General features: G+C 50.6%; 1 protein-coding gene across 8 annotated transcripts in view; it reads right to left on the bottom strand.

Annotated features, from left to right (window-relative positions):
• Dab2ip (DAB2 interacting protein) overlaps positions 1 to 27,717 on the bottom strand; it is a 71,592-nt gene that overhangs the window by 31,461 nt on the left and 12,414 nt on the right. Inside the window, exon 1 of one of the 8 annotated variants that reach the window (XM_027423662.2) lies at positions 8,525 to 9,020. The exons of 6 other annotated variants lie outside the window; for them this stretch is intronic. In XM_027423662.2, coding sequence (XP_027279463.1) covers positions 8,525 to 8,691 — 167 coding nt within the window. In that variant the 5' untranslated portion in view covers positions 8,692 to 9,020. Of the gene's footprint in view, positions 1 to 8,524; positions 9,021 to 27,717 lie in introns of those variants that run through there. One more of the 8 variants, XM_027423663.1, reaches the window with a different exon arrangement.

Genomic DNA, 27,717 nt, shown 5'->3' with positions numbered 1-27,717 from the left:
CAGGTATCATCCAAAGCAGACAGGGCTTCAAATGAGCCAAGGTCAGTGGTGACTCTTCCACACAAGATTCAGAGAGGGCATGGCTTCACAAGACCAACAGCTGTGAAACTGCAGTCCTGCTCACCATGTCAGCCCAGTGCCCCAGCACAGGTCTGTATCTCCTGTTTCACACAGGACGATGAACCAGGCCAACAAGTCCTGGGCTCCCACTTGAGCTCCACCCTTAAGTGACCTTGGGCCAACACCTTTTCCTTTGGACCCTAAACAAGTTCCTTTTCTTCTCTGAGTTGTTCCTCACATGCTGAGCCACCAGGAAACCTTCCATGAAGAGACATCACTACCTAGGGCTACACTACACCACAACAGATCATCAGTGATGCCTCACTGCTGCCTGGGCCTTGGCCAGCATTGGTCTCACTTCTGCACAGAGGTACACTTTCCACACGCCAACAGACCCCATGCTATCCGTCCCAGGACTAGGCATACCCATGGAGCCTGCAGACCTCTGGGACCACATTCACCTTTCAGAGCTCACTTCCTGAGAGGGGATGGGTCAAAACAAAAACCTTTCCATCCAAGCCTCCATCATCCTGCAGCCTGAATAATTTGGGGTTTTTAATCAATAGCTGTCAGACCTGTCAAATTACTTTGGGGACCACAAAGCAGTTTTTAAACATTCATAAACCCCAGCAGAACAGTGAAGTGCCCTGAATTTTAAAAAAGAACCTAAGAACACTCACTGGACAGAGTGAGATTTGAGTAATTCCAAAGAAAGCTGAAGCCCAATGGCCACTATTACTTAAGCTTGCAGTCCTCCCTGGTTCCCAGAACACTCCAGGCTTGGTCTGCCACTCAAAAAGATCAGGGGGCAAGACATTCCAAGCTCTCACCCTGACCCCATCTCCCCAGGGAAAGTGTCTCTACCTGTATCCCATGCAGAGTCTAATATCCTTGCATGGCACAGCATGACCCTTAGGGCTCTGACCCCAGCCAACTCAGCAGCACCTCAGCTTGTCACCCTGCCCCCATCTTCTTGCACTATCTAGAGAATTTTCAAGGCCTTAGCCAAGGTGTTCTCTCCTTTGTAAGTGAGTTCAATGTATTCCAGCAAAGGACAAATCCAGGTGCCCCTTTGGTATGAGTGTGTGGGTTCCTGACTGCCTCCTAACCCTACCACAAATACTTCCAAGAACAGCCTCCATGGTCCTGGAAATAAGAATGTTTGTAGGGAATGACTATGAAATAAAAATCAAGAATGAGCTAAGAAGCAAGTATTCTCATTCCACAGGAAGCAGCTTACCTTCCCACCTGAACCCCCAGTCCTCCACCTCCAAAGCCTTCCCTCCCTTAGGATGGAGTATAGGGGCACAGGCAGCATCTTCTGCCTCATCTTCTCCACCAAGACCCAGGTGCTAGGCCGTGTGATTGGCTGTTTCCATTAGGGTAACAGTTAATTTGAGAACTGCCTCCTTCTCCAACTCCTTGGGCCACACTTCTGATAACTGCTAAATGTGCTGATCAGATACAAATCAGAGTTGGGCATGGTGGCACACCTAGAACTTTGGAGGCAGAGGCAGAGGCAGAGGCAGGTGGACCAGGAGCCCAAGGCCAGCCCCCACTACATAGAAAGTTCAACAACAAAAACCCACAAGTAAAACTCTGTGACCTGAGCCAAACTAATAAGCCAAGAGTTTTAGTACTTGGGCCCTACTGCTGTGCAACAAGTCACCCAACAGTGTGCTCTTGGTCTACAGCCCCTGTGGTCAGCTCTGGTAACCTCTATGCCTGCCTTACTCTAGGCCTTCTGGCCCCTTCTCCAGCACTTTTCTAATACTCCTGGCTTCTCCCGACCCAATGGCATTTCCAAGATGCTGTTCTCACTTGGTTCAAGATCCTTCCTTCCAGTTCCTACAGCAAGGGTCCTAAAAACTTCTCTGCCAAATGATCCCAGACAACCTCCACAGCTCTGCCCCCCACCCAGAAACAGGCAAAAAAGACAGGTCATCTTGGGCAGAGATCCCAAAGACTCCTAGCAAGGAGGACACATCTGAAATGAGCATGCACACTGAGACTGGGGATGGAAGGCTTAGTGGCCATACAAGGTCCATGTCAGTGCCCCCAGGAGACAGAAACAATAGACATAAAGAGAGAGCCTGTCAAATGGGCTATCTTGTGGCTACACCACACTGGTACCCACCTGTTCTGTGCAGGGAATATTAATAGTTGAGTGACTCCTCACACCATCCTCAAGCCTGCAGACCCCTAGTGGGCAACAGAGCTACTGTGTCTCAAGTGGCAGCAGGAGGCAGCCAGAAGCATTCATGGGTAGCAAGAGGGCAGCTACTGGCAAGCCAAGCTCCTATACCACAAGCAAGACTAGAACCTCAGGGGGAAAAACATATCAAAGAAAAACAGGGGTGGCTCTCAAGTCCCCAAATAGCCACTTGCAGCTAAGCCACCCCAAGGCACTGGCATCACATTCCCTTTGATTTTTCTGCACTTCACTACAGTTAAGGACACTAAGACTTAGAGATGGCCCTCACAGTCCATCTTTCTCACACAGTCCATACTAGCTGACTCTAGGATACACTAGCATGGCCTGTCATTTGCCATCTGCTCCAAGGCATCCCAGCAGTTCGGGCCAATGCACTTAAAGTAGGTAGGTGTATACCAAGCAGCTGCTGGGCCCTGCTCAACCCTTCTAGTAGCCACTATATGGGGCAACCCACCTTTGCTCAAGGTGAGCCACTCCTGATAAGCAGGCTCATTTCCTGGTTGAGCCTGGCTCAGTGGTCACTTGCCCACCATGGCAGCACACACCTGTAATCCCAGCACCCAGAAGGCTGAGGCAGGAAAATTAAGTTTCAGGCCAGCCTAGGCTATAGGCTACACAGCAAGATGCTTCTGTAAGTAAAACAAAAGCAAAAGCAAAAGCAAAAGCTCACCATCTCCACAGGCTTCCCTAGCACACACTGAAAACTAGCTCTGCCCAGTGTTCCAGGTCATAGGCAGCAGGGTGGGTGGGGAGGAGGCATGGGCATATGGCTCCAACTCCAATCTCTTCTCTGCCAGTTTGTAGACACCCCAGGTTTTCACCAAACCTACAGAAACTGTGTGGTGAAACGTATCAACTTCAAGTAACTACAGGAACTGTGTGTGGTAAGAACTGCATATCCCTGCCTTGTCACCAGGTGACCTGTCTGGAACACGGTAGGAAGGGCATCTTGCAGGCACAGTCTCACCTGCCCCTCGTGTGGTAATGAGGGTTACACCAGACAAGAAGGCTCCCAGGGAAGACCATCACATCAACACTATTTGGTTTCTGACAAGCTCTCCAGCTGAGGCCAACACATACAGGGCCAGACATAGCCCAGGAGCCAAGGCAGAGAGAGGGAGGTGAGCGACAGCAAGGCCGCCGGGACAGTAAGGCCTGAGAAAGCGCAGCTCCACCCAGCCCAGCTAGACAACAAGAGCAAAGGCCAGGCTCCTTAGAGACCAGCCTGCTCCCAGTAGCTCCTGGCATTTTCCTGTTAACAGGGCCATGGGGCCTGCAAAAAGCAGCAGTGCCACTAGGTCCCCTCACTTGGAAACTAAAAACAGCAGCAGCACTCCTGCTCATCTCCCACTTGAGGCAGACCACCCCAACTGCTTCCAAGTTCTGGGCCAGTAGTGACTACCTGGATAGAGCCACCATCACTGGAAACTGAATCCCTCTCCAGCTGGGCATCTGTGACAATCACTCCATCTAGTATGGGTAGCAGCCCCAGCCCAGCCACGTCTACCTGGGCCCAGGAGGCTCAATGGCTCCCTTCTGCCCAACCTCTACTAAGGCTACTCACCATGCTTTGAACACAGCTACAAGTTTTACCAAGTTTACAGGCCACACCAGTTACCTAGCCTCTGGCTATTCCCCACCAGCCTTAGTCAGACCAGCCCTCTGTTCTGCTTCTAAACACAGCACTCCAGTCCTATCCTCTGGGACCAAGCATGGCTAGTTAAACAAAAGCCATGTTCCAACTTTCTGTAATGTTCTCTTAAAGGGCCAGTGTCACAATCAGGTCTACAGAAACTTAAAGGTACAGATCCCCTTTTCTGTACAGGAAACAGGAAAAGTGAAATAATAACCCATGAGTCATGATCAGATTAGCAGCCTTAGGCTTCTAAGGGAGATTTCAGGCAAAAAAAATCTTAAGAGTCAAATCTAAACTTCACTTGAAGGTCCCAAAGCACCCGAAAGAAAAACAGTGAGACTAATTCTTGTGTTCAGACTATAAACGGCAGGGAACATTGCCAGCTCTGAAAAAATCACTACTTACCAGATACAAGGCTCAGCTCTCCTGGCACTGTCTTGCTCCCACAATGCCCCAGGTAGGTGGTACCATCATCCCATCTTCCAGATGAACACTGAGGATTTCCCCAGGATTCAACCTACAGAGTTCAGTGTAAGCAGAGGACCCCCACGCCTGCAGCTGCCACCGCCGCCACTCCCTCCTAAAAGACCAGCTTTCTCCCATCCCAACCTTAGGTCTCACAAGATCCACCCCTTCAGTACCTTTCTTACTAAGAAAGGGCGGCACTAAATCATTAGTCTAAAGTGCCCAGCCATTGGGCTTAAAGCTGAGCCCCAAAGCCCTGTGAGGTCTTTTCTGCTACTTCCTCTATCTTACATTATGACAAGAGCCAAAAGGAGACAAACACCAGGAGAAGGAGCACCGAGAGGCAAGAGGATGGTCTGCAGGCTCTACAGGGTAGGGACACCCACACAGAACCCCAGTTCCCTCACAACAGGTGGTGTGGACAGAGGCAACAGGTGAGATCCAATGTCTTTTTTAGCCCAAGACTACTCAGAACTGTCTACAGAGAACTCAGACTGTCTACAGAGATGGAGGGGCTGAGAGCCACAAAACGGGGCTCTCCCCCTACCTCCCCCAACACTTGGGCAAGGGAAGAGAGGGGGGGAGTTACTTGACTGCCTGGATCCTGGGACCTGGTCTGAGAAGGCTGCCAAGAGTCATTCTGACCCACAGTGGCTGAGTTTAATGGATGCTGTGTAGCTCACCCTGACCAGGAGGAAACCTCAGGCCCAACATTGCAGGGGCTAAGCCCTGAGGATTGAATACCTCACTGTTTCTACAGAGCCTGGAAATCAGGTCAGTCTGAGGATCCACAGCTGTCTGCACTTAAATCCGAGCATACCACTCGCCACTTTATCTCCGGGCCTCCCTCAGTTTCCCCATTTGTAAAATGGGCTATTTCAAAATAGCACTTCCCAGAGTCCAGTCTCCAGCATGGCTGAAGGAGTTGGCATGCTGGGAGGCACACATCAAGGACAAGTTTCCAGGGTAATGGTGTGGGCACGCCATTTTTCCTCTGGGAAAGAATTTTCAGAGATCCCTAGCAGGATGACTGAGATGTCTGCCTTTCCCTGGAGACAATGAAGTCTGAGAAAGGATAAACGAGCTAGCCAAATCTTTAGAAGCAGCACACAGCCTGCCTTGGTGTCCAGCCCCAGCTGAGATCCAATGAGCAGGCAGAGGGCAAGAAGGAAGGGGCCCTAAACCTGAGGGTCTTGTTGGGAGGCAACCTAAGGCTTCATCTCCCATGGTAGATAGAGCCTATTTCACATCTGACTTTTGGGTCTCAGCCCCCCACTTCCCAAGTGTCTCCCTACCTTCTGAGTTCAACTAACTTGTACATATAAAGTGCTGCTTTAGCCACAAAAACCACCTACAGCTGCTGCACACAGAGCCTCCCCAGGAGCCAGGGACCTCCACACCACAAACACCTTAAGATCCTCCAAGCTTGAGGCCTTGAAGCAGGGTGCATCTGATTAGTGTGGGCCAGAAAGGTGTGGACAGGCCCAGGGCGAAGCTCTGCATGCCTCTGCTACAATTCTGGCCATGTTTCTTAGCAACTGCAAGCAAGCCTTTCACTTTCCAAGGCATCGGTTTCCTTGTGTAAAAAAATTAAGTAATGTATCTCCCTCCCCTGAAGACAGCACAGGGACAAACAAGGGTTAACCAAATGCAGAAAAGGTATTTAACCAAACAAATAGGACCCCCAAAGACTCAAACTCTTCAATTACTCACTCAACAGGCACTGTGAACCCACCAGGGCTCTGCTGTCCCTAGCCCTGTACACCAAATCAAAACACATTCTAAATTGGGACAGAGGTAAAGGGGCTAGTGACCAAAGTCTGTTGAGACCTCAAAATCTGCCTGGAAATTTCTATCATAAAAAAGTCTACCTCCATTCTGAGTAAGATCTCCCCCTCCCCCCAGAGAGGCCACAGACCCAGTAGGCTCTGATATGGGGCCTAGGAACCAGGGAAAAGCACAGGAGTAAAGAATGAGAAAGTAAAACACACCCAGGGCAGCAATGAGAGGAGGAACCAGAAGGCTGCTGAAATTTGGGGGCTTTCAGCACCACTGAGCAGGGCTAGGTCACCCGAAGCAAGCTAGGGAGCCTCTGAGACAGCTTTTGTCCCTGCTTCCTCCTCCTGTTCGATACACAGGGTTTCTGATCACCAGGGGCCTTTAAGTCGCCACCACCAACACCATCTGAGACCCAGGCTCTTATCCATACCAGGCACTCTCATTCCTCACAGGTCTCTGTCTTAACTTTCCTCCAGGCTCCACAGGGCTCTGGTATTGGAAGCAAATGCTTCTCTGTGGTGATGTCATTCACCCCACCCCACCCCACCCCCAGCTTTAAATACTCCAGTGTGCTCACAACTCCAATTCTGTACCACTTCCTCCCTAGGAGCTCCAGACTCCTACCTCAAGTGGGAGACATGCCCGCACCCTCTCCATGCATGCCCCAGAGAAGCTCAGGCCTAAAAGGCCCCTTTCCCCCACAGGGCCAGCAGCCTCCCCTGTACTAGATACCCCTACTCCACTAGAACTTCATGGAACTCTTAACACCTTCCAATGGGTGCTGCAGACGGCTCAGTGGTTAAGAGCATTTGTCGCTCTTGTACAGAACCCAGGTTTGTTCTCCAGCATCGACACGGTGGCTCACAACCATCTGTAACTCCAATTCTAAGGAATCTGACACCCTCTGACCTCAGTGGGCACCAGGCATGGTGCATACATGAGGGCAAAACACTCTGACATGTTAAATAAAGTTAAACTAAAACAGCAAAAAAACTTCCAATGAATGATTCCTGGATAACTGCAGTACTACTTGATGAACTCTCAACTACTCCCCAAGTGGGAGGGGTTGAAGTCTGCTCTAAAAACACTTTACTTTTTACTAGTGTCTGCCTGTGCTGACCTTATCTTATCCAGCAATGCCCTGAGGTTCTTTGGCCCACATCTGCCTTGGGGATGATGCTGCACCTGCAATCAGAGTTCTTACTCTATCCCACTTTCAAATTAGACGGTTCCTGGAATATATCTTCCTTCCCAGACTCCTTACTCCACGCCAGGTCCTGCCCTGCCTCTATCACTCCTCTGCAAAACACCTGGCTTCTTTTCTTCTGAGCATCTTGCTCATGCAGCCAACAAATATTTACTAGGTGCAAACTATGTGCCAGGTCCTGTTTGAGACCCTGGGAAACAGATGCTGAACAAAGCCAGTCCTGGGTTTGTAGGCAGTTGTCGCTTGCTTACTTTTTACCGTCTTCCCATAAGGGAAGCTGTGTGTGGCCAAGGGATAAGGCTGTTGAGTTTGCCCTAAGAGAGAGTTTGATACAATGTAAACTCTATTGATGAACCAACACATGCAAATCAAGGACCAGAGTAGCCAAGGAACCAAATGCAGAAAGACATGAAATCCAGGGCCCGCCGTGCCCTTAGGTGATAAGGAAGGGCTTCAGGGCTGCAGGACCCTAGTGTCTCTGTCCTTGGGGACTGCCAGATGCACTGGAGAGAACAGAAAGGTGATGCATACCAGAGTCTCAGAGAAAGCCAACCTTTACCCTTCCTTCAATCTTCGGGTTCTGATGTTCTCTGCTCAGACAGGAAGGAGAGAGTGGCCCTTAGTGTCTGGATCAACACACATCCCAGAAAGTAAAGCTTCTCTCCTGCAGTTGTAACTGCAAAGACAGTTCCATTAAATCTGTCACTGAGGCAGTGGCAGGGAGAATTATGGGGGTTTGAGCAGCAGGTAGCTTTGGCGAGAGCCCAAGAAGAGGTCAGTTAAAGCCCCTCCTTCAGGTGTCACCTTCCTAAACTGTAGCCTCTCTGGGCCAGGATCAAAAGCCAAGGCATGGGTACCCAGCTTCACCTGCTGGTTTCCTCTTGTCCCCAAGGGCAGGGCTTGGCTCCTATGGCATGGCAGCAATCTACCCAGTAGCTCCACCCCTATGCCCCACCCCACTCTGTTGAGAGTAGTGGGTATATGGAGAGATGTGGGTTAGGCCTCAGTTCACCACTACAGTGTCCTCCTAGTAACACACCTCCAAGGAGAATTAGCCCCTCAGCCTCCAGCCCTGCCCCAGCCCCCACACTGGCTGAATGCACAGGACAGGGAACAGGAAGCTGTGTCCTCTTCCCTCTTCCCTGCACATGCAGGCACAAACCTTGGCAATGGTAGGAGTGCAGGCCCCTCTGCTGACCTGAGCACCTGAGGCCCAGGAGCCAGATGAGGCTTCCGAGGATGGCTGGACCTCCAGAGAGTGGCACCTCCAGACCGGCTGAGGATCTTGCCAAGGTTGTCACTGAGGAGCCCAAGGCCACAGAGGCCCATTCCCACAGGGTGTACAGACCCAGATGGCCAGGGTGGATATCTAAGAAGAGGGGAGCCCAAAGGGCTCCCCCTTAGCACAGAGCACACGCTGAGTCCATGTCCTCCACGCTGAAACTCCCCAAATGTCTTAAACACACAGAGGCAACAACATCTAGAGATTTCCAGGCTCCCAGAGAACAAGAGAAAAATTACAGTCTTCCAGACAGGTAACCAGAGGCTTCCAGGTCCAAGAAGTCAGAAGGGCTCTTAAAAGTAAACAGCTTCTCCTAGCCAGCGGCAGCAATCTCCCAGGGCCTCTGGCCAGTGCAGGACTAGCAGGAGCAACTCCAGGAAGCAGGAGCCTCCGTCCTCCCAAGCACCTCCCCTGGAGTGCTGGCTCTGCCCCCTGGAGTCCCGCCCCTGGGCCTTTGTGCTAGCCAATGCCCAGAAGCCCCAGTTGGATGAATTCTGGTCTCAGACCAAAAGATCAGTCGTGGGAGGGCCCTTCCCATTCTCCACCCCCACATCCATTATCACCCAGCTTCATTTTCTTCATAGCAGGGATCTGAAGTCATCCTGCTTTTTTTGCTCTAATTTCCCCCTCCCTCAGGAACCTTATCAGTCCAACCCAAAATCCCAGAACACCTTGAGGAGCAGAGTCTGCCCAAAAGTAGGAACTTGATAGGCAATGGCAATCTGTGGGTGTATTTCCCTAGCTGGTCTGAGACAGGCCAGCCAGAGCTATATTAAGAAGGAGCTGGAGCATCAGAGATTTGGGGGAATCCTCGTACCTCTCCACCCTCTCCCCACCCCAGCAGTCCAGATCTCCATCAGACTGCATTGCTCCTGGGAACTCTCTCCTAGCTCCGCCTCCCATTCTCCCAGGCCTGGAATGGGCCCTGCCCTTCTCTTCCCAGGCCTTGTTGCCTTCTATTGCTACTGGCTTGAGGAAGGAGAGATGAAGTAGTCGGGATGGGAACTGGAGCTTGGTCCCCACGTGCCCTTGCAACCTCCCTCCAGGCTCCCCCATCCCAACAGCACCTTCCAACTATGGCTGAGCTCTAAAGGGTACTGTGGGTTCAGCTGGGCACACACTGCAGGAGGGAGGTGAATGGAAGACAGCCTCACTTTGGGGATCATCATTTAGCTCACTCCAGCAGTCAGAAGAAAAGCCAGGGCAAACACCCCTCCCCCTTAGCAGCACTACCACTTCGAATCAGAAATTTTTTTAAGCAACACAGGAGAGTGGTCCAGAGAAGGGTAGCGTTTGCAGACCACAGTCACTGGAACAGAAGAACCAACGGATGCTCAGTTCCTGCCAGGTGGGCACAGACAGAAGATGCCCTCTAGCTGAGAAGGCCCTAGGTCCCAGACAGCCATTGTCTCACTTTGGGATGGTTTCTCTACTGCAGAAAGCAGCTGGGCCAACAGGACAAGGAGCTAAGTTAAAGGCAGCAAGGTAGGCAAGCTGGTGAGCTGTGAGCAGTGCCCAGATGTCTAGGAGCCCAGCTGGCTCCATTTGGAGCTCTGTCCTCAGGTCGCACCATATCCAGCCTCACTGTAACGCACTACTGTAACACTGTGCCTCTGAGAAGGTACCCCTGAACAACTTTTGCTTGGTCACCTTTCCCATACCACAAAGGCAAGCCACAGCACCAGGCTCTACTGACTAAGCTTCTAACACCAAGGGGTCAACCCCTTCACTCGGAGCCACTAGGCTGAAGGGCCGGTCTAGAGCTTCCCCTTGTACCTGCTCGACAATTCCCATCTTCAAGGGCTTCAAGTCCCAAAGGAAAGAGAGACAGTAGAGAAGGCCCTTGCCCAGGGCCTTGCCTTCCTGGAATCACTGCAGGGTCCAGTCCATCCGTGGCAGGTGGAGTCTGCCCTAGACTGTGTCCAGCACTTACAGTGTGCAGGGCTCTGCAGGGGCAAGCAAAGGGCTGTTGAAGGGGCTGGACTACCGGCCCCAGGTGACTCTAACCTTAGGATACCCAGCTTACTCCATCTTGCTAGGCCCCAGTTCCAGATTTGGCTGTGTTCTGGGCATGGTGGGCCAACACCACCCCATCTGGCCACATATGTACCTGCCTGTCCCTCAGGAGACATGGCTGGCAGGCTCCTAGCAAGCTATGGTCTTCCTTTGGAAACCAGGCTAACCCTCCCAGTTTCCAAGTCTTAGTAACTTAGCAGGAAGAGGTGATAACATATTTACAGAGAATATGAATTAGACCCCTTAGTTCCACAGTGGCAAAGCCAGCAGGAAATGAGCAAACAGAGGCTGTCCTCTAAGCACCAAGTGCTGGCACCAAGCAGACCTTCTATCCCCGGTTTCATGATTGTGCATGCAGTAAAAGGCAAGGCAGTCACTTCCCACACTAAGTCAGATTCACAGAAACAGTCACTTGCACAAATGACCCAACTACATCTGAAGGCAGATGGGCCTCACTCAAATACTCCTTCCAACGGGAAGCCCTCCTAGATTTCCCCCAGGCAGGAAATCATTCCCTGCCAGGGGACCCGAATTTTCGTTCTTTCTGAGACACTGATCTGTACTCTAAGCTGGCCTCAAACTCAATTCTCCCGCCTCAGCCTCCCAAACACTGGGTTACTGTAGAAATCATAAACATGTGTCACCATGCTCAGATTTTACCTATTTTTTACTATCCTGTAGCAAACCAGGCCTTAGATCAGGGCTCTCTGCCCTGTGTGATAGCAGTCACAGGAAGGGTCACAGGTTACAAGAGCAGAGGCTAGACTGTATCCTAAATTGTATCCTACACTCAACAGCTGTCTGGCTTTGGAGATGGTGTATCTTCCACACCCTCCCAGCCCCAGTCAGGGGTGCACCCTCCTGAATAGGCCATATCTACCCCAGCACACTCCTCCTTCATAGCCAATGCTAGCAACCTCAAGACCCTCCCCTTCCTCGTGGCTATACCCCAGTCTGGTCACTCCACCTTTCAAAGCACAGTTAGGCTCCTCCCACGTAAGGGAAGTCTTCCCCACCCTCTCCCCTCATAGGCCTGTATGCCACTTCGAGATCTTCAAGGCCCTCCTTGGGGTCTCTGTTCATCTCTGGTTCAAGAACTCCATAATGCATAACACACACACACACAATACAGGCCAGTCTTCTCACCAGAGCTCAAGGCCCTGGCATTTTCTTTCTATCTGAAGTTGTCATTACCAACCAGGTAAGGCTCTCTGTAGTGCTCTTGAAACCTTCCCTGAAAGAGCTTCCCTTTCTGGGTGTGACAGGAGAGTGAGCCAAGTGGACTATGAAGACACCTGGAGGCCTTCCCTGCATATTCCTGGCTGTGTTCACTGTCAACATGACTAGATTTAGAATCACTAAGGTGATTGGTGAGGTACACCTGTGGGTAGGTCACTGAGGGTGAGGAAACCATCCACTGGCAGCCAGGTGTGCCTGCAGCGCACTTGCACTCTGGGAACAGCACTACTATGTCAGACTCTACCCCTAAGCTAATCTTGTCAAGTGTCAAGGGGCCAATGCCCAAGAACTGAACTCTTTGAAACTACCAGCAAAATACATAATACATATGGTCACACCAACAGCAAAAGTAATTACCACAGTTATACAGTTCTCTCTCTCCTTTCTACAGGCTGCTCTCTAATGACAGACACCCCACACACCCCTGCCAGGAGGCGCTGTGATAGCCCAGGGACAGCCTCAGGATGAGTCTGCAAGCCATTCAGGGCAGCACCAGTGGGGGACCACTGCAGAGGAATCAGCCAGGCTTGGCTCTTCAAGGACAAGGGTCTCTTAAGACCCTTGCTCTATACTGGGCTGATGGCAGGACGTGAGCTTAATGTCAGACTAAGGGCCAACTCTAGCACACAACAGCTGTTAATTTATGTGAGCACATCCATGCCATGCATGGCTTTATCAGCACCAACAAGAAACAAATGTGTCCTGGCACCTGCTCTGTGCCAAGCCGAAAGCGAGGAATTTTACATACATTATCTCCTTAAACCTCCAAGGGCTCTAAGCACAGGTACCCACACAGCATCTGCCTAAAAATGAAGCTGAAGCACAGAGGGGTAGGAAATGCTACCCTATGCTACACATAGTTACTGGTGGGAGCTGGAGCTCTGGGCTCCCCAATACTCATTACCCCAGGGCCTACTGCCTGTGCCTCTGGACTCCCCCTTGCTGTGACCAGTGCGCGTGCTTAAGGAAAACTGTCAGCCTACAGCCCTGTATTCCCTTCCCATTCCCCATCTTCTCACAGAAGCCCAGCAAGCTCCCAGCCCCTGGCCACCTCTGCCCTCCACCAGCCTGGATGCATCACCCTCATCTGCCAGGCCCCCAAGCAGGGCTTTGTGGTGATCATTGTGGCTGGCAGAGAAACCTGGAACCTTTTCCCCTACTAAGATGTTAACACATGTTGGCTCCCCAAATGTAATGTTTCCATTAAAGCATTTCGTGGGAGTAAATTCCCACCCATGTGATACCTCCTCTGAAAACACAGAGTAAATTTACTTGAACAAGCAATGAGACACGGTCAGCATTTCCCTTCCTCGGCTGTAACACTGCCAAATGCTAGGCAGCAATTCACAGTGTGCCAAGGATTGGATGTTATCAGGAGGCAAAGGACAGGGTGACCATAACCTATCCCTAGTGACTGTGCTAGCATTGCTCCCCATCCTTTAGAATTGTCAAGAGATAAAAGTCATTCACTGGTGATAGGGCCCAACCATCACCTTATGTCTACATTAGGCTACAAGTTAAAGTTCAAACATGGGGGCTGGAGAGATGGCTCAGAGATTAAAAGCACTGACTGCTCTTCCAGGGGTCCTGAGTTCAATTCCCAGCAACCACATGGTGGCTCACAAACATCTGTAATGAGATCTGGTGCCCTCTTCTGGCCTGCAGGCATACATGCAGACGGAACACCTTATACATAATAAATAAATCTTTTAAAAAAAAAATAAAAGTTCAAACATGAAACTCAAACCCCTTACATTGTGCCCTTATCCCCAACCCTTGGACCACCAATAACAGTGCCATGGGGTGACAGGGGTATCCCACCACTTTCTCAGATCCAGTGGCTGCCATAAGAAGTCAATCAACCTGCCATCTCTGCCCAGAGCACTGATCAGTCAGGGCTGAGCCCAGGCCCGCAAGCCACTGCTCTTCTTACTGATGCATGCAGCCTGACAGCTGGTCTACAGCAAGGTGGGTGGCATCCACAGTCCCTCCAAGGACTCCCCATGGCCCTGTCCTGCAGCCTGGGCCCTGCCTTGCTCCCAGGGTTCTTTGGGTCTGTTCCACAGGCATCTTGCACAGTGCTGCTATGAGCTGCCACTGACCACTTCACCAGCACAAACATCAGAGAAGGAACCCCACATCCAGTTTACAGATGACAGCATGGTCCCATTGGATAGACAGCCTTCCCAGGCTACCTAGCCAGGGTCCCAAGCATGGGCAAGACTCCTGTCCTCGACTTTAAGAAGCTGGCAGCTTAGTGGAAAGGGAAGGCACACCAAATGGTGTCAAATGAAAGCACACACAACAAGCCATGGGCCAGAAGAGGCTGCTTCACTGTCCAGTGTGAGGTCTAAAACAAAATGGGAACACTTCAGTTCTGGGAGTCAAGAATCAGAATAGTTACACGGAGAGGTGAGCAGCCCAGATCACCCCTTTCTGAGTCCTCCAAACTCTGTGCCTGGCACACAGGATACCTCTCATTGCAAGCCAATTAGCCTGGAGCTGGTCACTGACATGCGACAGACTTTTTACACCAGGGCAGCCCAGCCCTGAGGTAGGTGCCTTGAATAGTGGATGCCCTGTTTACAAGTGCAGAGTAGAACATTATTTCTCTAATCCACAGAACTTGTAGGGCCTGTTGTGTCTGACTCTGAGGCTTGCACTCCAGCAAGTACTAAGCCTCAGTTTCCCCACCTGCACAAAGGGTTTTGAAGCCTGAGTGACACTGGTTCAGTGGTTTCTCGCATCCTCTTTTCTGCTAGGGCCAGGCTTGCTGAGGATGGCCAAAGATATGGAATTCTAACTGGTGAGCTTGGTGGCACAGAGCCAGCAGAGACCCAGTAGTGACGGTGTTTCAGCAGAAACAGCTGAGCACAGCAAATAGAGCCACTGACCCAATTCAGCTCCACTCCGTCTTCAAGAAAATGATCGAGTTTAAATGAATAGGTTTTCCATGTCCCCAATGGCTTTGGAGGGATGGAAAGGGGAAAGGGCCAATCAAAAATGTTTTCTGGGCCCACTGGTGGTTATTTCTGAGTCATTAGGCCAGGGAAAGGCTTCTTCCTTTCCTTGGTGGCCAGAGGGGGTTGAACACAAGTGGGAAGCACTGGGGTGAAGTGAGAACCCCATAGGTAGACAATAAGGATGGATTTCAGCTTCATTAGCAACATTGTGGGGTGACACTCTTGGTCTCCTTATCTCTAGAAAGGGAGTCCTACAGCCCCCACATCTTCTGGTATCACTAGAGCAGATCTGGGAAAGCATGCTGTATGAGAGAGGTCAGGTGAACAGGAATGCAGGCCCAACGCTGTTGAGTGTTATTCCAAGAAAATCCAGAACTCTGGACTCTAAAGAGAATATTTGAAGTGAATGGTTTAGGGATATGTAAGTGCTTGCTAGAAATCAATGAGGAAGAAACCAGGAAACTGGAACACCATTCTACCCCAGTGTGAAGTCCAGCCTGGCTGTGGGCTACAGCTGGCCATGCGCCACCGAGGCCAAACCCTAGTTTAATGACAACACACGTAAGTTAATTTACTCTGTGACAGTGTTCAACAACCTCTTCCACCCAAATGCGCACTTACTGCCTTCTTTTCCTTTGGCTACTGAGGGTTTGGCCCTCTCCCCTCGCCCTACCACCAGACTGCAGGAAGGAGGGGGTCTGCCTGATCTGGTTTTACTTTTAGAAGATATGGGGGCCTACTTCCCTCCTGGGGTAAATTTCAGATTCCTTTTTAGCAAAATGGGGGCTTTGAGAGGGCCAAGAAAGAGAAAAAGCTTAGAGATGAAAGCATTACCAAGAGTCCCCGGGAGTACTCAAGAGCAGAGGGAACCTACCTGGGAGACAGCAGGACCCTCTGGGCTCTTGACTGGGCTGAGCCCAGGGAAGTCATCAAGGCTCCCTCCACCCCAGTCTCATGCCCTATACACAGGACATAAGGATCTGTGGGACCAGAGCGTTGCAGAGTACATGGCATGATGCCTGCCAAGTGCCTGGTAGGACGTCTGGCACATAGCAAGGGATCAAAAACTGATAGGTATTATTATTCCTGTTGTGTTATCTTTAGTGAAAAGCATGCCAGAGAATTCTGAGTGGGTGACTACAATAAAGAAGCACAACCAGGCAAACGTGTTAGCAGCTGAGGCCACCTATAATTAGCAGTCATTACATATGCAAATGCGCTGCTCAGCAGCTAGAGCCAATGTTGTCTGAAGTATGTTTAAATAACCTTTCCCCTGCTGCCCACCCTCCCCAAATCTTGCTTACACTATTAATTTCATTAACAAACATTTACTTCCTAACAGCAGATAGGAACTCATACATATTTGAATCACAGGCTTTAAGGACTGCGATGTGGCTAAGTGATACAACACTTAGGCTTTGCATTCCTTCAGAAAACAAAACTAAACACTACAGAGGTTTTAAAGGTTGAGCCTTTGCCTGCCCTCACTGCAGTTATTTGGGGGTCTGGTTCTGGATTCTGCAGCTACCAAAGTCCAGGCTGCTATTCAACACCTTCCATAGCCTAGATGGAGTCCTGGCTAGGTACAATGCCCAACCACTGCTCTGACAGAGTGCACACAGTGGGCCCACAGTAAATACTAGCTGACTAAACTTGCTTCCAGCTCCTTAGGTCAATGGAGCCAGATCTAGGATGGTCCCAGGAAGCAGAGTGTCCTGAGAGGTAGCTGAACTGTAAGCCCCAGAGCCAAGTCAGATCAGGGCCACCAACTGCTCTCCCAAACAGTCTCATCAGGAGAATATGAATGGTGCCAGGCCCAATCTTTACCATGGCTGTGTCAAGAATCATAGCAGATGAAGTCATCGCTCCCAGAAATAGAATGATTAAGAAGATGTGAGGGCACTGCAAACAGCAAGGCCGGACACACCCCCACCCCCACCCCCTCACACACTCCTCTCTCTCTCTCTCTCTCTCTCTCTTCTCTCTCTCTCTCTCTCTCTCTCTCTCTCTCTCTCTCTCTCTCTCACACACACACACACACACACACACACACACACACACACACACTCCCCACCCCCTCTTCATGTATTTCTCTGCCCTGGGAAGCCTGGCCTGACCAGGCCTGAGCTTCTCTGGGAAACAGAAAATATGGCAGGAGCCAGAGCTAGCACAAGGAGCCTAAAGGTGGGTGAGTGATAGAGCTACTGTTGTTTGGTATTTATTTTCTTCTTTTTTTTTTAAGAAGCTGGCACCTAAGGGGTAATTTCAGGGACCACTCTGCTAAGGTGCTCAGTTCTGAGCTTCAATAAAAGTTCCTAACATGCAACCACTTGGCATGCTCAGACAACCCCCACCCCGTTTCCTTTATTACTTCCTCATCCTTCATGTTCCCAAGGTGAAAGCCCACCTACTTCTTCTGGGCCCCACATTCCTATCTGTCCAAGAGGCAGGTCTGAGAAGCTGGGGGTTAGGGGCAGGAGGGGACTGAGTGGCTAAGGAAGACTTTTAAATCAAGACCCTATGCTCAAATCCTACTCTGTCCTCTTGCACTGACCCTGGGCCAGTGACCCCACTTCTCTGAGATTAGTTTTTTGGTCTGTAAAATACAAATAGTAATGTATCTATCTCACAGGGTAAAATGAAATGAACTGTGTATTTATTCACTGACACCACACTAGCCCTTACCCTAGGTACCAGAGACACAGGAAGGAGCAGGATATGGAGTCTATTCTCTCAGGCCTCTGGTCAAACGTGGGTCAGGCACAATGTACAGGAAGTAAGATGGGAACTCAAGTCTAGGTTCAAGCAGGAAGGAGTCTAGGATTAACATATCAATGAGAAGAAGCAAGGCCAAGAGGATACTGTTGGTGGAGATGGAACAACAGAGGCTGAGCTGCACTGCAGGGCAGGGTCCAGGGCCCAGTGCAGCAGAGAGCAGAAAGGCAGGCAGTCACTCTCACAAGTTCTCCAAGGGAATACGATTTTAAAGACTGTTCTAGTGTTGTCAGTAATGGGGGTCCACACATGTAATCCCAGCACCTGGAGGCAGAGACAGGAGGATGGAGAGTTGAGGCCTCCTGGGATATATTAAGGAGACCTTGTTAAAAAAATAAGCAACAACAACAAAAATCAAACAAAACCACCAATTGTTCTGGCACTGACAAGACTGGAGTAGAGGGGGATTTGGGGAGATCAGCCTAGGGTCAGCTACAGGAACAAGACAAATCTTCTATAAATATTTCTTCTTATTGTCCCTGTTACTACCAGCCCATCCTCTAACTACCCCCTACTCCCCGCTACTAGTTCTGCTGATCCTCAAGAGAGCCCAGGAATGGGCTGGGCTCCACACTTGCTTTTCTGTTGACAAAGAACTTGGCTTAAGCTCTAGGGCAGACAGTACCACAGTGCCTTAGGCCAGTAGTCAACTCACATTAGTCTGTGTAACCTAATCAGACATTTAAGGAAACCCCTTCCCCTACTCAGGGCCCAGTATTCCACCTCCCACCCAGCTACACAAGTTTCAGAGCTCTGCCCAGACAGTCCTGGTAACCTCAACTTGTGACTCTCTTCCTCCATGGCCCACCTAAAAACCCAGGCTGCCCTCCTGCCCGGCCTGGCCTCCCTTTGGAGCACCGAAGAGCTGGGTAAAAACTGTGGTGAGGACAGGCTTCCCAGGAATGGCAGGTACCTCTCCCACATCAACACGGGCAGGGACCACATCTGATTTTCTGTCCCTGTCCCCAGGGCTTAGCACAGGTGAACAAAAACAGAAATAACTCAATCCCAAGGATCCCTCAGGGGTTCTGTCTGCACCAGAAAATGAGACAACCTGCCTGCTTGGAGTTTGTGTGAAGCGTCTTGGAAGTCATGTGCTCAAGACCCCTGCCCACCCCCCATGAACTCAAACTTCCCCAAGCCTGGCACAGCCCCAGAAGCTGCCAGCTGTGGGTGAGGGCAAGAGTGCTCATGGGAAAAGCACTTAACTGCACTACCTGCCTTCCAAGGCACCTGGTCCAGGCACAGGGACAGTTCTTTCTCTGCAGAGGGAAGTCCCTGTGGTGTGGTAGAGTGGGAGTTTAGAGGTGGCAGGGCCTGGAATTTGTGCTCAGAGTTTCTGATTTTAATTATATCTGTATCGAAAAAAAGACTTAAGCAAGATAAATAAAGAGAATGGGAGGACAGCAGTGAAGCCTCTGATTAAGAGCTGGGTAATATGGATCCTGTCACCACCTAGAGCCTAGAGTGCTGCCTGACCTCAGGCCAGCACCCATAACACACAGAGAGGGCAGAGCTGGGGAACAGTCAGGAGCCCAACCTTAGATACAGGCATTGGGGGTAGCAGACTCTTCAAGGCCACTCGGGTAGGGGTGGGGTGGGGTGGAGGTATTCTCCATTCTCCTCATGCTTTTGCAGACATTGAGGCTGGAAACCTCTGGCTTCATGACTGACTGCTCCACCAATCTGTGATTTGGGCTGGGCGTTGGTGGTGCTTACCTTTAGTCCCAGCACTCGGGAGGCAGAGGCAGGCAGATCTCTGTGAGTTTGAGACCAGCCTGGTCTACAAGAGCTAAATTCCAGGACAGCCTCCAAAGCCACAGAGAAACTCTGTCTTGGAAAAAAAAAAGCCAAAAAACAAAACAAAACAAAAAAAAAAACAAACTGTGATTTGGAGGATCAGCTGCCTCAGGCCCCAGCCCTAAGGTTTTGCATACAATACAGGGATAATTAAAGTTTAAGCCTGAGGACAATGGGAAGGACCAGGCACCAGGTTGATTTTCTATAAAGTCAAGTGAGGATGTGACAGCCAGTGGAGAAAGAAGAAAGGGAAAATTATACCTATAGGCCTAGACAGACCTGAGCCAGGCTAGAGGTAACCAAGGCTCTGAGGAGCAGGAGCCTACAATGGAAGGGTAGGAAGGACAGGGCACAAGGTCCAGCCAAGGCCCTCCTCAGCACCACAGGAAGGAACTGCCCTGTAGACAAAAGAGCAAATGCTAACAGCAGCAAGATCACTCGTGTGGACGGTGCCACCCCACTGCTATATAGCCGCACCACTGCCCAAGAGCAGGATACAGGTGTCACTGTGGCATCTCTTAAGCCACTTTTCTTCCCTGGACAGAGGGTTTATTTATGCAGCAAAGCTGGGGAAAGTACGCATGGAGCAATGAACACAGCTGGAAATTCTCAGGGCACCTTGGGCTAGCCTCTAGCTGACATGCTGGTCCATGACAGCACTGCACACCATTGGGACTAAGCCAGCCCACAACCAGGCAAGCACGGTACATTCAATAAATGCAAGTGGGTCCCATTGTTTCTGCTATGTCCCTTTGCAGGAAGGCCTGGCCTAATGCCTTCTAGTCACCTGAACTTTTGCCAACTACACCATAAAGAAGTCTACCCAGAGAGCAGGCTGTATTGGTCAGCATTCATGTTTTGTTTAGCCATACAACATACGACATTTTTAAGTTTTGAATCAATTGCCAACATTTAAAGACGTGAAATTTTTAAATGTCACAAAAAAAAAAAAACAGCTCTAGGTCTTTCTCTTCCAAAACCAAAGTTCTACCACCAAAGCCCAGCAGCTAGCTGTCATTGTCCCCAAAAGGATACAGCCCTACAGGCTGTCACAGTTGTAACCATAGCTGTCAAGTGGTTCCTATGTCACACGGGCAAGGCAGGGCCCACAACACATCAGACCTCTCCTAGAGTCACACCAGCCCCTTACACACAACAGAGACTTGTCAACACGTGTAGATAGAGGGGGAAAAAACGCAGATAAAACAGATAAACCCTGGGCCTTACCACGCCCAGGACTACTCCACTGCCATACTGCTTCTTTGCAAAAGCCCTACCTTAGCACGTACAGCTGACAAGCTCCACCCCTAGCGCCCCTCCCACAGGTGGGTGGGCTTGCAACAGGACACCAGAGTAGTCTGTTAGGCTGTGTCTAGACCTCACTGAATCACTGAATGGTCTTTGTTTAAAGGTTAGGCCTTTTAGTGTCTAGGCAAAGGAGGCCCACTGCTCCTGGCATCTCTGTACATAGTGGCCAGCCCAGACAGACCCCCAAGACGGCTGTGAAACTGAAAAGGAGAAATCCAATGGCAAGAGCTCACAAAGTCCAGGCTTCTTGGATGCTGCCTGCAGGAGGCCCAACCCTCTTTGTAGCTGGTAACCAATTCTTCCCTCTTTCTTTCCAGTAAATGAAACTCCACAGGGTTATCAAGGTCAGAGCTGTATTGGCAGGAAGGGTTCTCTTTGTTGTTCTACCTCAGACTTACCCCAAACACAGACAATTGTCCCCAACAACCAGATCCTGCTGGGTGGAGACAAGGACCAGGCAGGTGCTTCCTGTGGTCCCCCAGGAGTCCTGCTCCCCTGGATACGGATTCTCTGTGGGCTTGGCTTCCTGAAACTCCATCTTAGCATGAAGTTTGGGAAGAAACAGCTGCCAGTCCCTAAGAGTGTACCTACAGCCCAGGGAGGGTCAAGGCTCAGGATGGGCTTGGTCCCTTGTGGTGGCTGAAGATGTTACCTCAAGCTACTTTCCCCTCTGTCTCAGTCTCCTCACTTGGAAAATAAGGAAATAAATACCCAGTTGGAGAGATTCAACCTCCTAATGAGACCCAGAGGAGCTGTGGGAATCGCAAAGTGCCACGCCAGAGTTAATTATTCCAGCACCTGGCGCAGGGCACGGCGTGCAGTAGGTGCTCAACGAGTCTGTTTATTCAGCTTGAGCTGTGCCAGGCTTCACACTGGGTGCCAGAAGTGGAAAGGAGGTCTAGGCCGTCTATGGGAGGTCTGCCCTTCAAGGGTTAGAGAGACAATGGTCATATATGTCTTGCATGTAGGAACTGCCAGGAACCAGAATCCTGTGGGACCCAAAAGAGGGGCCGTGGGCTCCTTGAGGCAGGGGTAAGGGATTTGGGTCTTACAACCTCCACCACTGTCCTCTGTCCTAGTTCAACAGTGGCCAGGCCTGCTTGATGGTTTCACTTACACATCTGTGTCACATATGCCAGGAACCTGAAAATGCCACAGTACTGCATAGGCCACGCTTTCATGGACACTCAGTAGTCCTTACACATGGTTATAGAGCAGACTATCTGACCCAGCCGAGAGGGCATGCCTGCCTGTCCTACACAGGCCGTGGCCACCAGCAGTTTTTAAGAGTTGTATGGCTGACAGTTCATTCTGGCTCTTCTATTCTAGCCTCAGGACCTCGGACAAATCAACAAGCCCCTCTACACCCCTTTCCCAGCACAGAAGGAAGCTCACCTCTAAGGCTTCTGACTCCAAAAACAAAGCACCCGGCACAATAGGGACCACACTCCCTCAGTCTCAGTCTTCACATCTCCTTACCTGCTGCTCCTGTACTGTAGAACTGGTGCCCTCTCTCCCAGCCTCCCTTTTCACCTCCCACATAGCCTGTCCGAGAAGACAGAAAGGTCCTAGCCCTCTGAAGCCTTATGTTCTCACTGGATTCACTCTGCTTGTCTCAGTGTCCTTGTCCTGAGGGACTGATTTCTTTCAAATCCCAAATACTCTCACCACCTCACCCCTGATTCCTTGAAAGCAGATGCAACTCCTGTTACACTCTGCCATAGACAGCAGCAGGAAGAAGCAGGCCAGAATGTCCAGCCCCTTGTACATCCCTTCCTCACTTGGCCCTGACAAATCTCTGTATCCCTGGACCTCAGCTTGGCTATCCAGAGTGAGGCAGAGTGCTATTTGTAGGTCTGGGGAGGAGCTAGACTCCCAGTGTCCTGAGGAAGTCCTTTTGCTGTTGAGAGCAGATCCAATAGGAATCCAAAGAAATGGCTCAAGAAGCCAGGCAAGGGGCACCAGGGAAGCAACAAGCCCTAAGCAAAAGGGGTTGGGACTTGAAGTACGGGTAGAGCAGAAGGCATCTGGACAGAGGGGATACAAGGCAGGGAGCACAGTGTGATGGCTTCAAGCACCTGCTCCATGCCAGGCAGGCACCTGCTGTAAATTTCATCTAACCCTCAAGACTCCCAAGAGCCAGGAACTGCTATCAATCACCCTCACATCTTACAGCAGAGTTAGACCTGACAAAGACCCTGACCTGGGGCATCGGCATGAGTAAATGAGAGCCCAGGGCACAGGGGGTTGGGGGCAGCAGGGCAAGAAGAGTCTGGAGGCTCCAGAGGCTCATTAAGCCCTAAGTCAACCCTGCAGAGCCACTCTATCGTATGCAGACAAAACCCCAGGGAATGCCTGGCAAACAGTCTGAGGACCCCAGTCCCCAGCTTTCTTTCACAATTTGCCTGAAGCCTGAAAGAGGCTGCTGCTGAGGAGCTGGAGAAGGCAGCCAGTCAGGAGGCATGCTCAGTGGCCATACCACAGGCTGGCAGGAGCTGTTGCCAGGGCTGCTGAAGAGTCTGCCTTCACAGGCAGAGCGCTTTAGCACATGCTCTCTCTGGGCTCCTAGCACAATGTCCAGCGGCAGTAACCTCAGCCATGGGCTTCAAGCTCCTTTCCCAGAGAAGTTTAGTGACGAGGGCTCATAGGCAAGCCATCTACCATCTGAGATGCCTGCTCCTCTGCCGGGGTCAGGAGAAGTAGAGCTGAAAAGGGGGGAAAGAGGCCAGATCAGACTGGCCCCTGGGTGGTTATGGTCCAGACTACTGTTAAGGACTATGTATGTAGTCCAACCTGACACAGAAGACGAATTCCTAGGCCTGTGAGAAACATGAACATGAACTGAATCCACCCAAGTGCAGAGTCACAAAACCAGGAGTCCATGTGCTGAGATGGCAACCAGAGGTCTAGAGTGGTCTTATGTAAACTGTACTAGAAAGGGTGCAGTGTTCCCGAGAGCACACCAAGAGGCATCACAACCCTGTCTGAACCTGCCCAAGGCTCACTCAGGTCCTGAATTCTACCTGCACTAATGTCACTTTGATCCTTCGTGACCCATGAGCCAGTAAGGAAGCTGCTGGTCCCTGCTATGAACACACTGGGGTATGCTAGGAATGAGCTGTTGCTCAGTGCTTCTCAGCAGGCCACCAGCAGGAGATGGTCTGCAGGACTGCTTGCTCTGTGTGTCCACAGCAGTCTGCCTGACGACACTTCTCCTGGGACTCTGGGTGGAAAGGAGTCCAAGCTCCCTGCTCACAGCAAATCTTCAGACTAGAAATCCAGCCACCTTGACTTAGGAGCAAGACACTGCTGCTCAGGTGGGCACCCTGAGACCAGGCTCCAAGAACTCCAAGTCTACTTGGACTTAATTGGGTACCTATGCATACTAGTACAGTGGCTGAGATGCCTAGCTGGGACAGAAATATATAAGAACAAATCTCAAATCTTCCCATGGTCCATGGAGAGGCAACATATGTGCATGGTGGGGGAAGCTTAATGAGTTACCTCCCACTTGACATCTTCGTTGGCCCAAGCCTGTCTCCATGGAACATCAGAAGATGCCTATGAAGAGACCTGGGAAGAGAACTCGGTCTCTGAAGAGACCGAGACAGGGCTGCTAGGTGATCCTAATATCACACTGAAGAGCACGAGCTGGCTGTATAGGTTAGTTCTGTCAACAGGACACAAACAAGAGGGAACCCTACTTAAGAAGATCCTCTATCACTCTGTTTTGTGGGCAGCACCACCCTGGGCATGTATGGTCTTTGCTTATACAGAGAGCAAGCCATTTCTTCATGGTCCCTCAATTCCTGCTTCAGGGCCTGCCACAACTTAAGAGGAAACAAATCCCTTCCTCCCAAAGTTGCCTTTGGTTTGGTCATGGTGTTGACCATAACAGGGAGGAGGAAGCAGTACCAGAAGGGAGTCCTGCAGCAAAGCATCCTCCTTGCTGCCGATTCAGCCTCTCTAGGGCAGCACATGGGGCACTGGGGCACTGGGGCAGGGCAGTCCCACAGGTAAGTGCCTTGTTGTTTGCTTGAAGAACTAAACAGAACTTTTGGGGCTCTTTAACCAACCCACATAAACACTTAGCCTCTAGCCATGGAGGGCTGCAGTTTATATTTGGCAAGGGGACAGGGAACAGCCAATCAGACCCAAGTTTGTGCTGAAATCTGACTTCCAGCTAACAGCAGTAGCAAACACCAGTGAGTTCCTGAGACTCAACAGCCCATCTGGCCCTGCCCTACCAGTATCCACAGGGACACACTGAGGCCTGGCTCCCAGCTGCAAGTAGGGCCTGCACACCCAGTTCCAGGGTTACTCTGCACCTAGGAACACCAGCGTACAACCCTACCTGCAACACCATCACTCCCTATCCTCCAGAAGCCTGGACTGTGGGGAAAGAGGAAGGCAGGGCTACTATCTGGGATCTCTGGATGACCCAGAACTGGAAGGGATACACACTCCAGAGCGGATCACAAACCAAGGGTCTGGCCTTCCCAGGCTGGTGTTCTTTGCACAGTTTCTCTGGCATGAAGATGCTCAGCCATCTCCAGAAAGCAGGGCAGCATGGCCTCTGATGCTCCCAAGGCCTTTCTTATAGCTCACAGGGAAGGCCCATTCTCCCCACCTGCTGCTGCCACTTCTGAAACCCCGGGGAGTCCAGAGATCTCAACCACCATCTCTGCAGACAGCCAGCAGGCCCCATGTCATCACAGGTGAGCTGGGATACTAGTAAGGAATAAGCCAACAGGCCTCACAGGAGGGGATGATGGATGTTATTTGCAAAGCCTTTTCACAAAACCATTAGGCTGCCATTAAGAGGAAGTCTAGTTTGGGGATACTGAGGTCAACACTCTGCTGGCACCCTACAGACCCCTAGTTCAACAGTCTCAGGAAGCTGACAGTCCTATTGCAGGAATGAAGTCCTTGACACTAGTTGCAGATGTACCTGCAGGTGCTAGCTTCCTGCAGCAGCTGGACATGCCTTAAGACTTAGGGTTATACAGGCCCAGGTTAAAACCCAGCCTGTCTCAAGGGCTATATGACCTTAGTCAAGTCCTCAGCTGTCTTCAACCTTGCTTTCCACACTTGTAAGAAGTTTATTTCCTAGAACTGTCTGAGGTTTAGGGACACACATTCTTTCATCCCCTGAATCTGAACCATGGAATGTGCATAAGCTCTTGTACCTGCCCAAGAAGCTCACTGTTCTACCCTACTCCCACTGGTTCAAACTCCACATCTGACTCACTGGGCAGTGCAATTACAATTTGCCTGTGGGACAATTTTATCCCAACCCTATGAGAGGCAAGGCTGAGTACCCAGCTTGCCTGGTGCCTGACAAGTGACAGGCTCACCCAACAATGCCCCCTCCCTCAAGATCAGGCCAAAGTTCCTTTGCTGTGGGCGCTTACTAACTCCTGGTTCCAGTCCCAGTAGCGCCCCGCTCTAACAGGAATCTCAGACCTGTTGGCATCTCCAGCATCTCACCACCCAAATGCTGCCTGTCTCCCCACTGCTTGGGACTTGCACAACTCTCCAGATTTTTCATAGTAACACCTTTTCAGAGTTTCGGAAGCAAACCAAAGTCATTTGCCAACTATTTTCTCCCATTAATCTCACAATGTATTTGCTATTTTCCATCCATAATGACTCATTTAGCAGCAACAGAGCAATTAGACAGACCACAGAATATTGATTTTCTAAGTGAAGAAATGTCAGCACAAACATCATTTCCTGCTTGTCTTGGGCATCTCTTGTTACATGATGGGGTGAACCCTGGGAGTGCTGAGGTGGGTCTACTGTCAGGATTCTGAGGCCTCAAACAGAAGCTCCAATGTGTGATGATATAAGATGATAAAATGACCACACATGCAATTCAAGTAGACTTCAAGACCCCAAGAGGCCTGTCTCATCACACAAGACGATGGAGAGTCTGGTCCAGGCACATGTGTCACAGAGCAGAATTCTGCTCATCGGTATGGCCTGTCTTCAGTGGGGTGAGGATGGAAATTCCATTCCCTTTTGAGATATAAGAAAGAGCTGGTCCCAATCCTGAATCGCCCTCCACCTCAGCACAGTCCCCAAGCCTATCAAGAGCATGTCACTTCAGGCTGCCCATCAACCTTGGGCTCAGAAAGGGCTGAAGGAAGACAAGCCAGCTGAACACTCATTCTCTCCCTCCCACCACCACCACAGCCCAAGACAACTGCCTCATCATTCTAGAACACTCTAAACCACTTTCCAAAACACAGGTAAGAGGAGGAAAAGGTAGCCTGTCAGGGGCAACCAGATGAGCAGGACATCTGGTAGTCTTGTGCCCACACTGACACAAAGTGCTAAAGCCAACCCCACAGTGGTAAACTATTAAACAGGGATTCTGCTAATCTCAAGTGGAGAAGACAGCTGGAGGAGCCACAGGTCCCCACAGCCCCACCCTAGCCAACAGACTGACATTTATCCAGGGAGCAAATGGTTCTTGGTAACTGCAAGGGAAAAAGCACAAGACCCAGCTGGTGAGTGTAAATTTAAAATGCAAACTGTGTGCCTTTGGGTGTGATAATTATTCTCTCTGAGCCTCTCCAGTTCATCTGTAAAATGGGATGATTCCTGTCCTGCATAAGTCCTAGCTGGTATGAAAGCCAAGTGGTGAATGATCTAGTATGCACCCCCACACTCACCCCCACACACACAAACTCACACAGAAATGCACCGCACCCTACCCCCTGCCGCTGCTACACACACATTAGGCAAGCTCAACAGAGGAGTTGGGACATGCCAGGGCCGGCACATTCAGCTCTAGCATGATAGCATGGTCTGTCCCTAGGAAAAGGCTGTCCAATTCGAGGGATATGCAGACAGATACTATGCAGTGTGGGCAGAAGGCAAAGTAGCCTGCACTTCCTCTTGTAGATTCAGACACATTAACACTTGAAGCTAAGGAATCATGCCTTGAAGAAACCTACTTCCTTT

This window comes from Cricetulus griseus, chromosome 6, assembly GCF_003668045.3.
Source record: "Cricetulus griseus strain 17A/GY chromosome 6, alternate assembly CriGri-PICRH-1.0, whole genome shotgun sequence".
Lineage (NCBI taxonomy): Eukaryota > Metazoa > Chordata > Mammalia > Rodentia > Cricetidae > Cricetulus > Cricetulus griseus.
The sequence above is the reverse complement of the archived record's forward strand: the minus strand, read 5'-3'. Positions and strand labels throughout refer to the sequence as shown.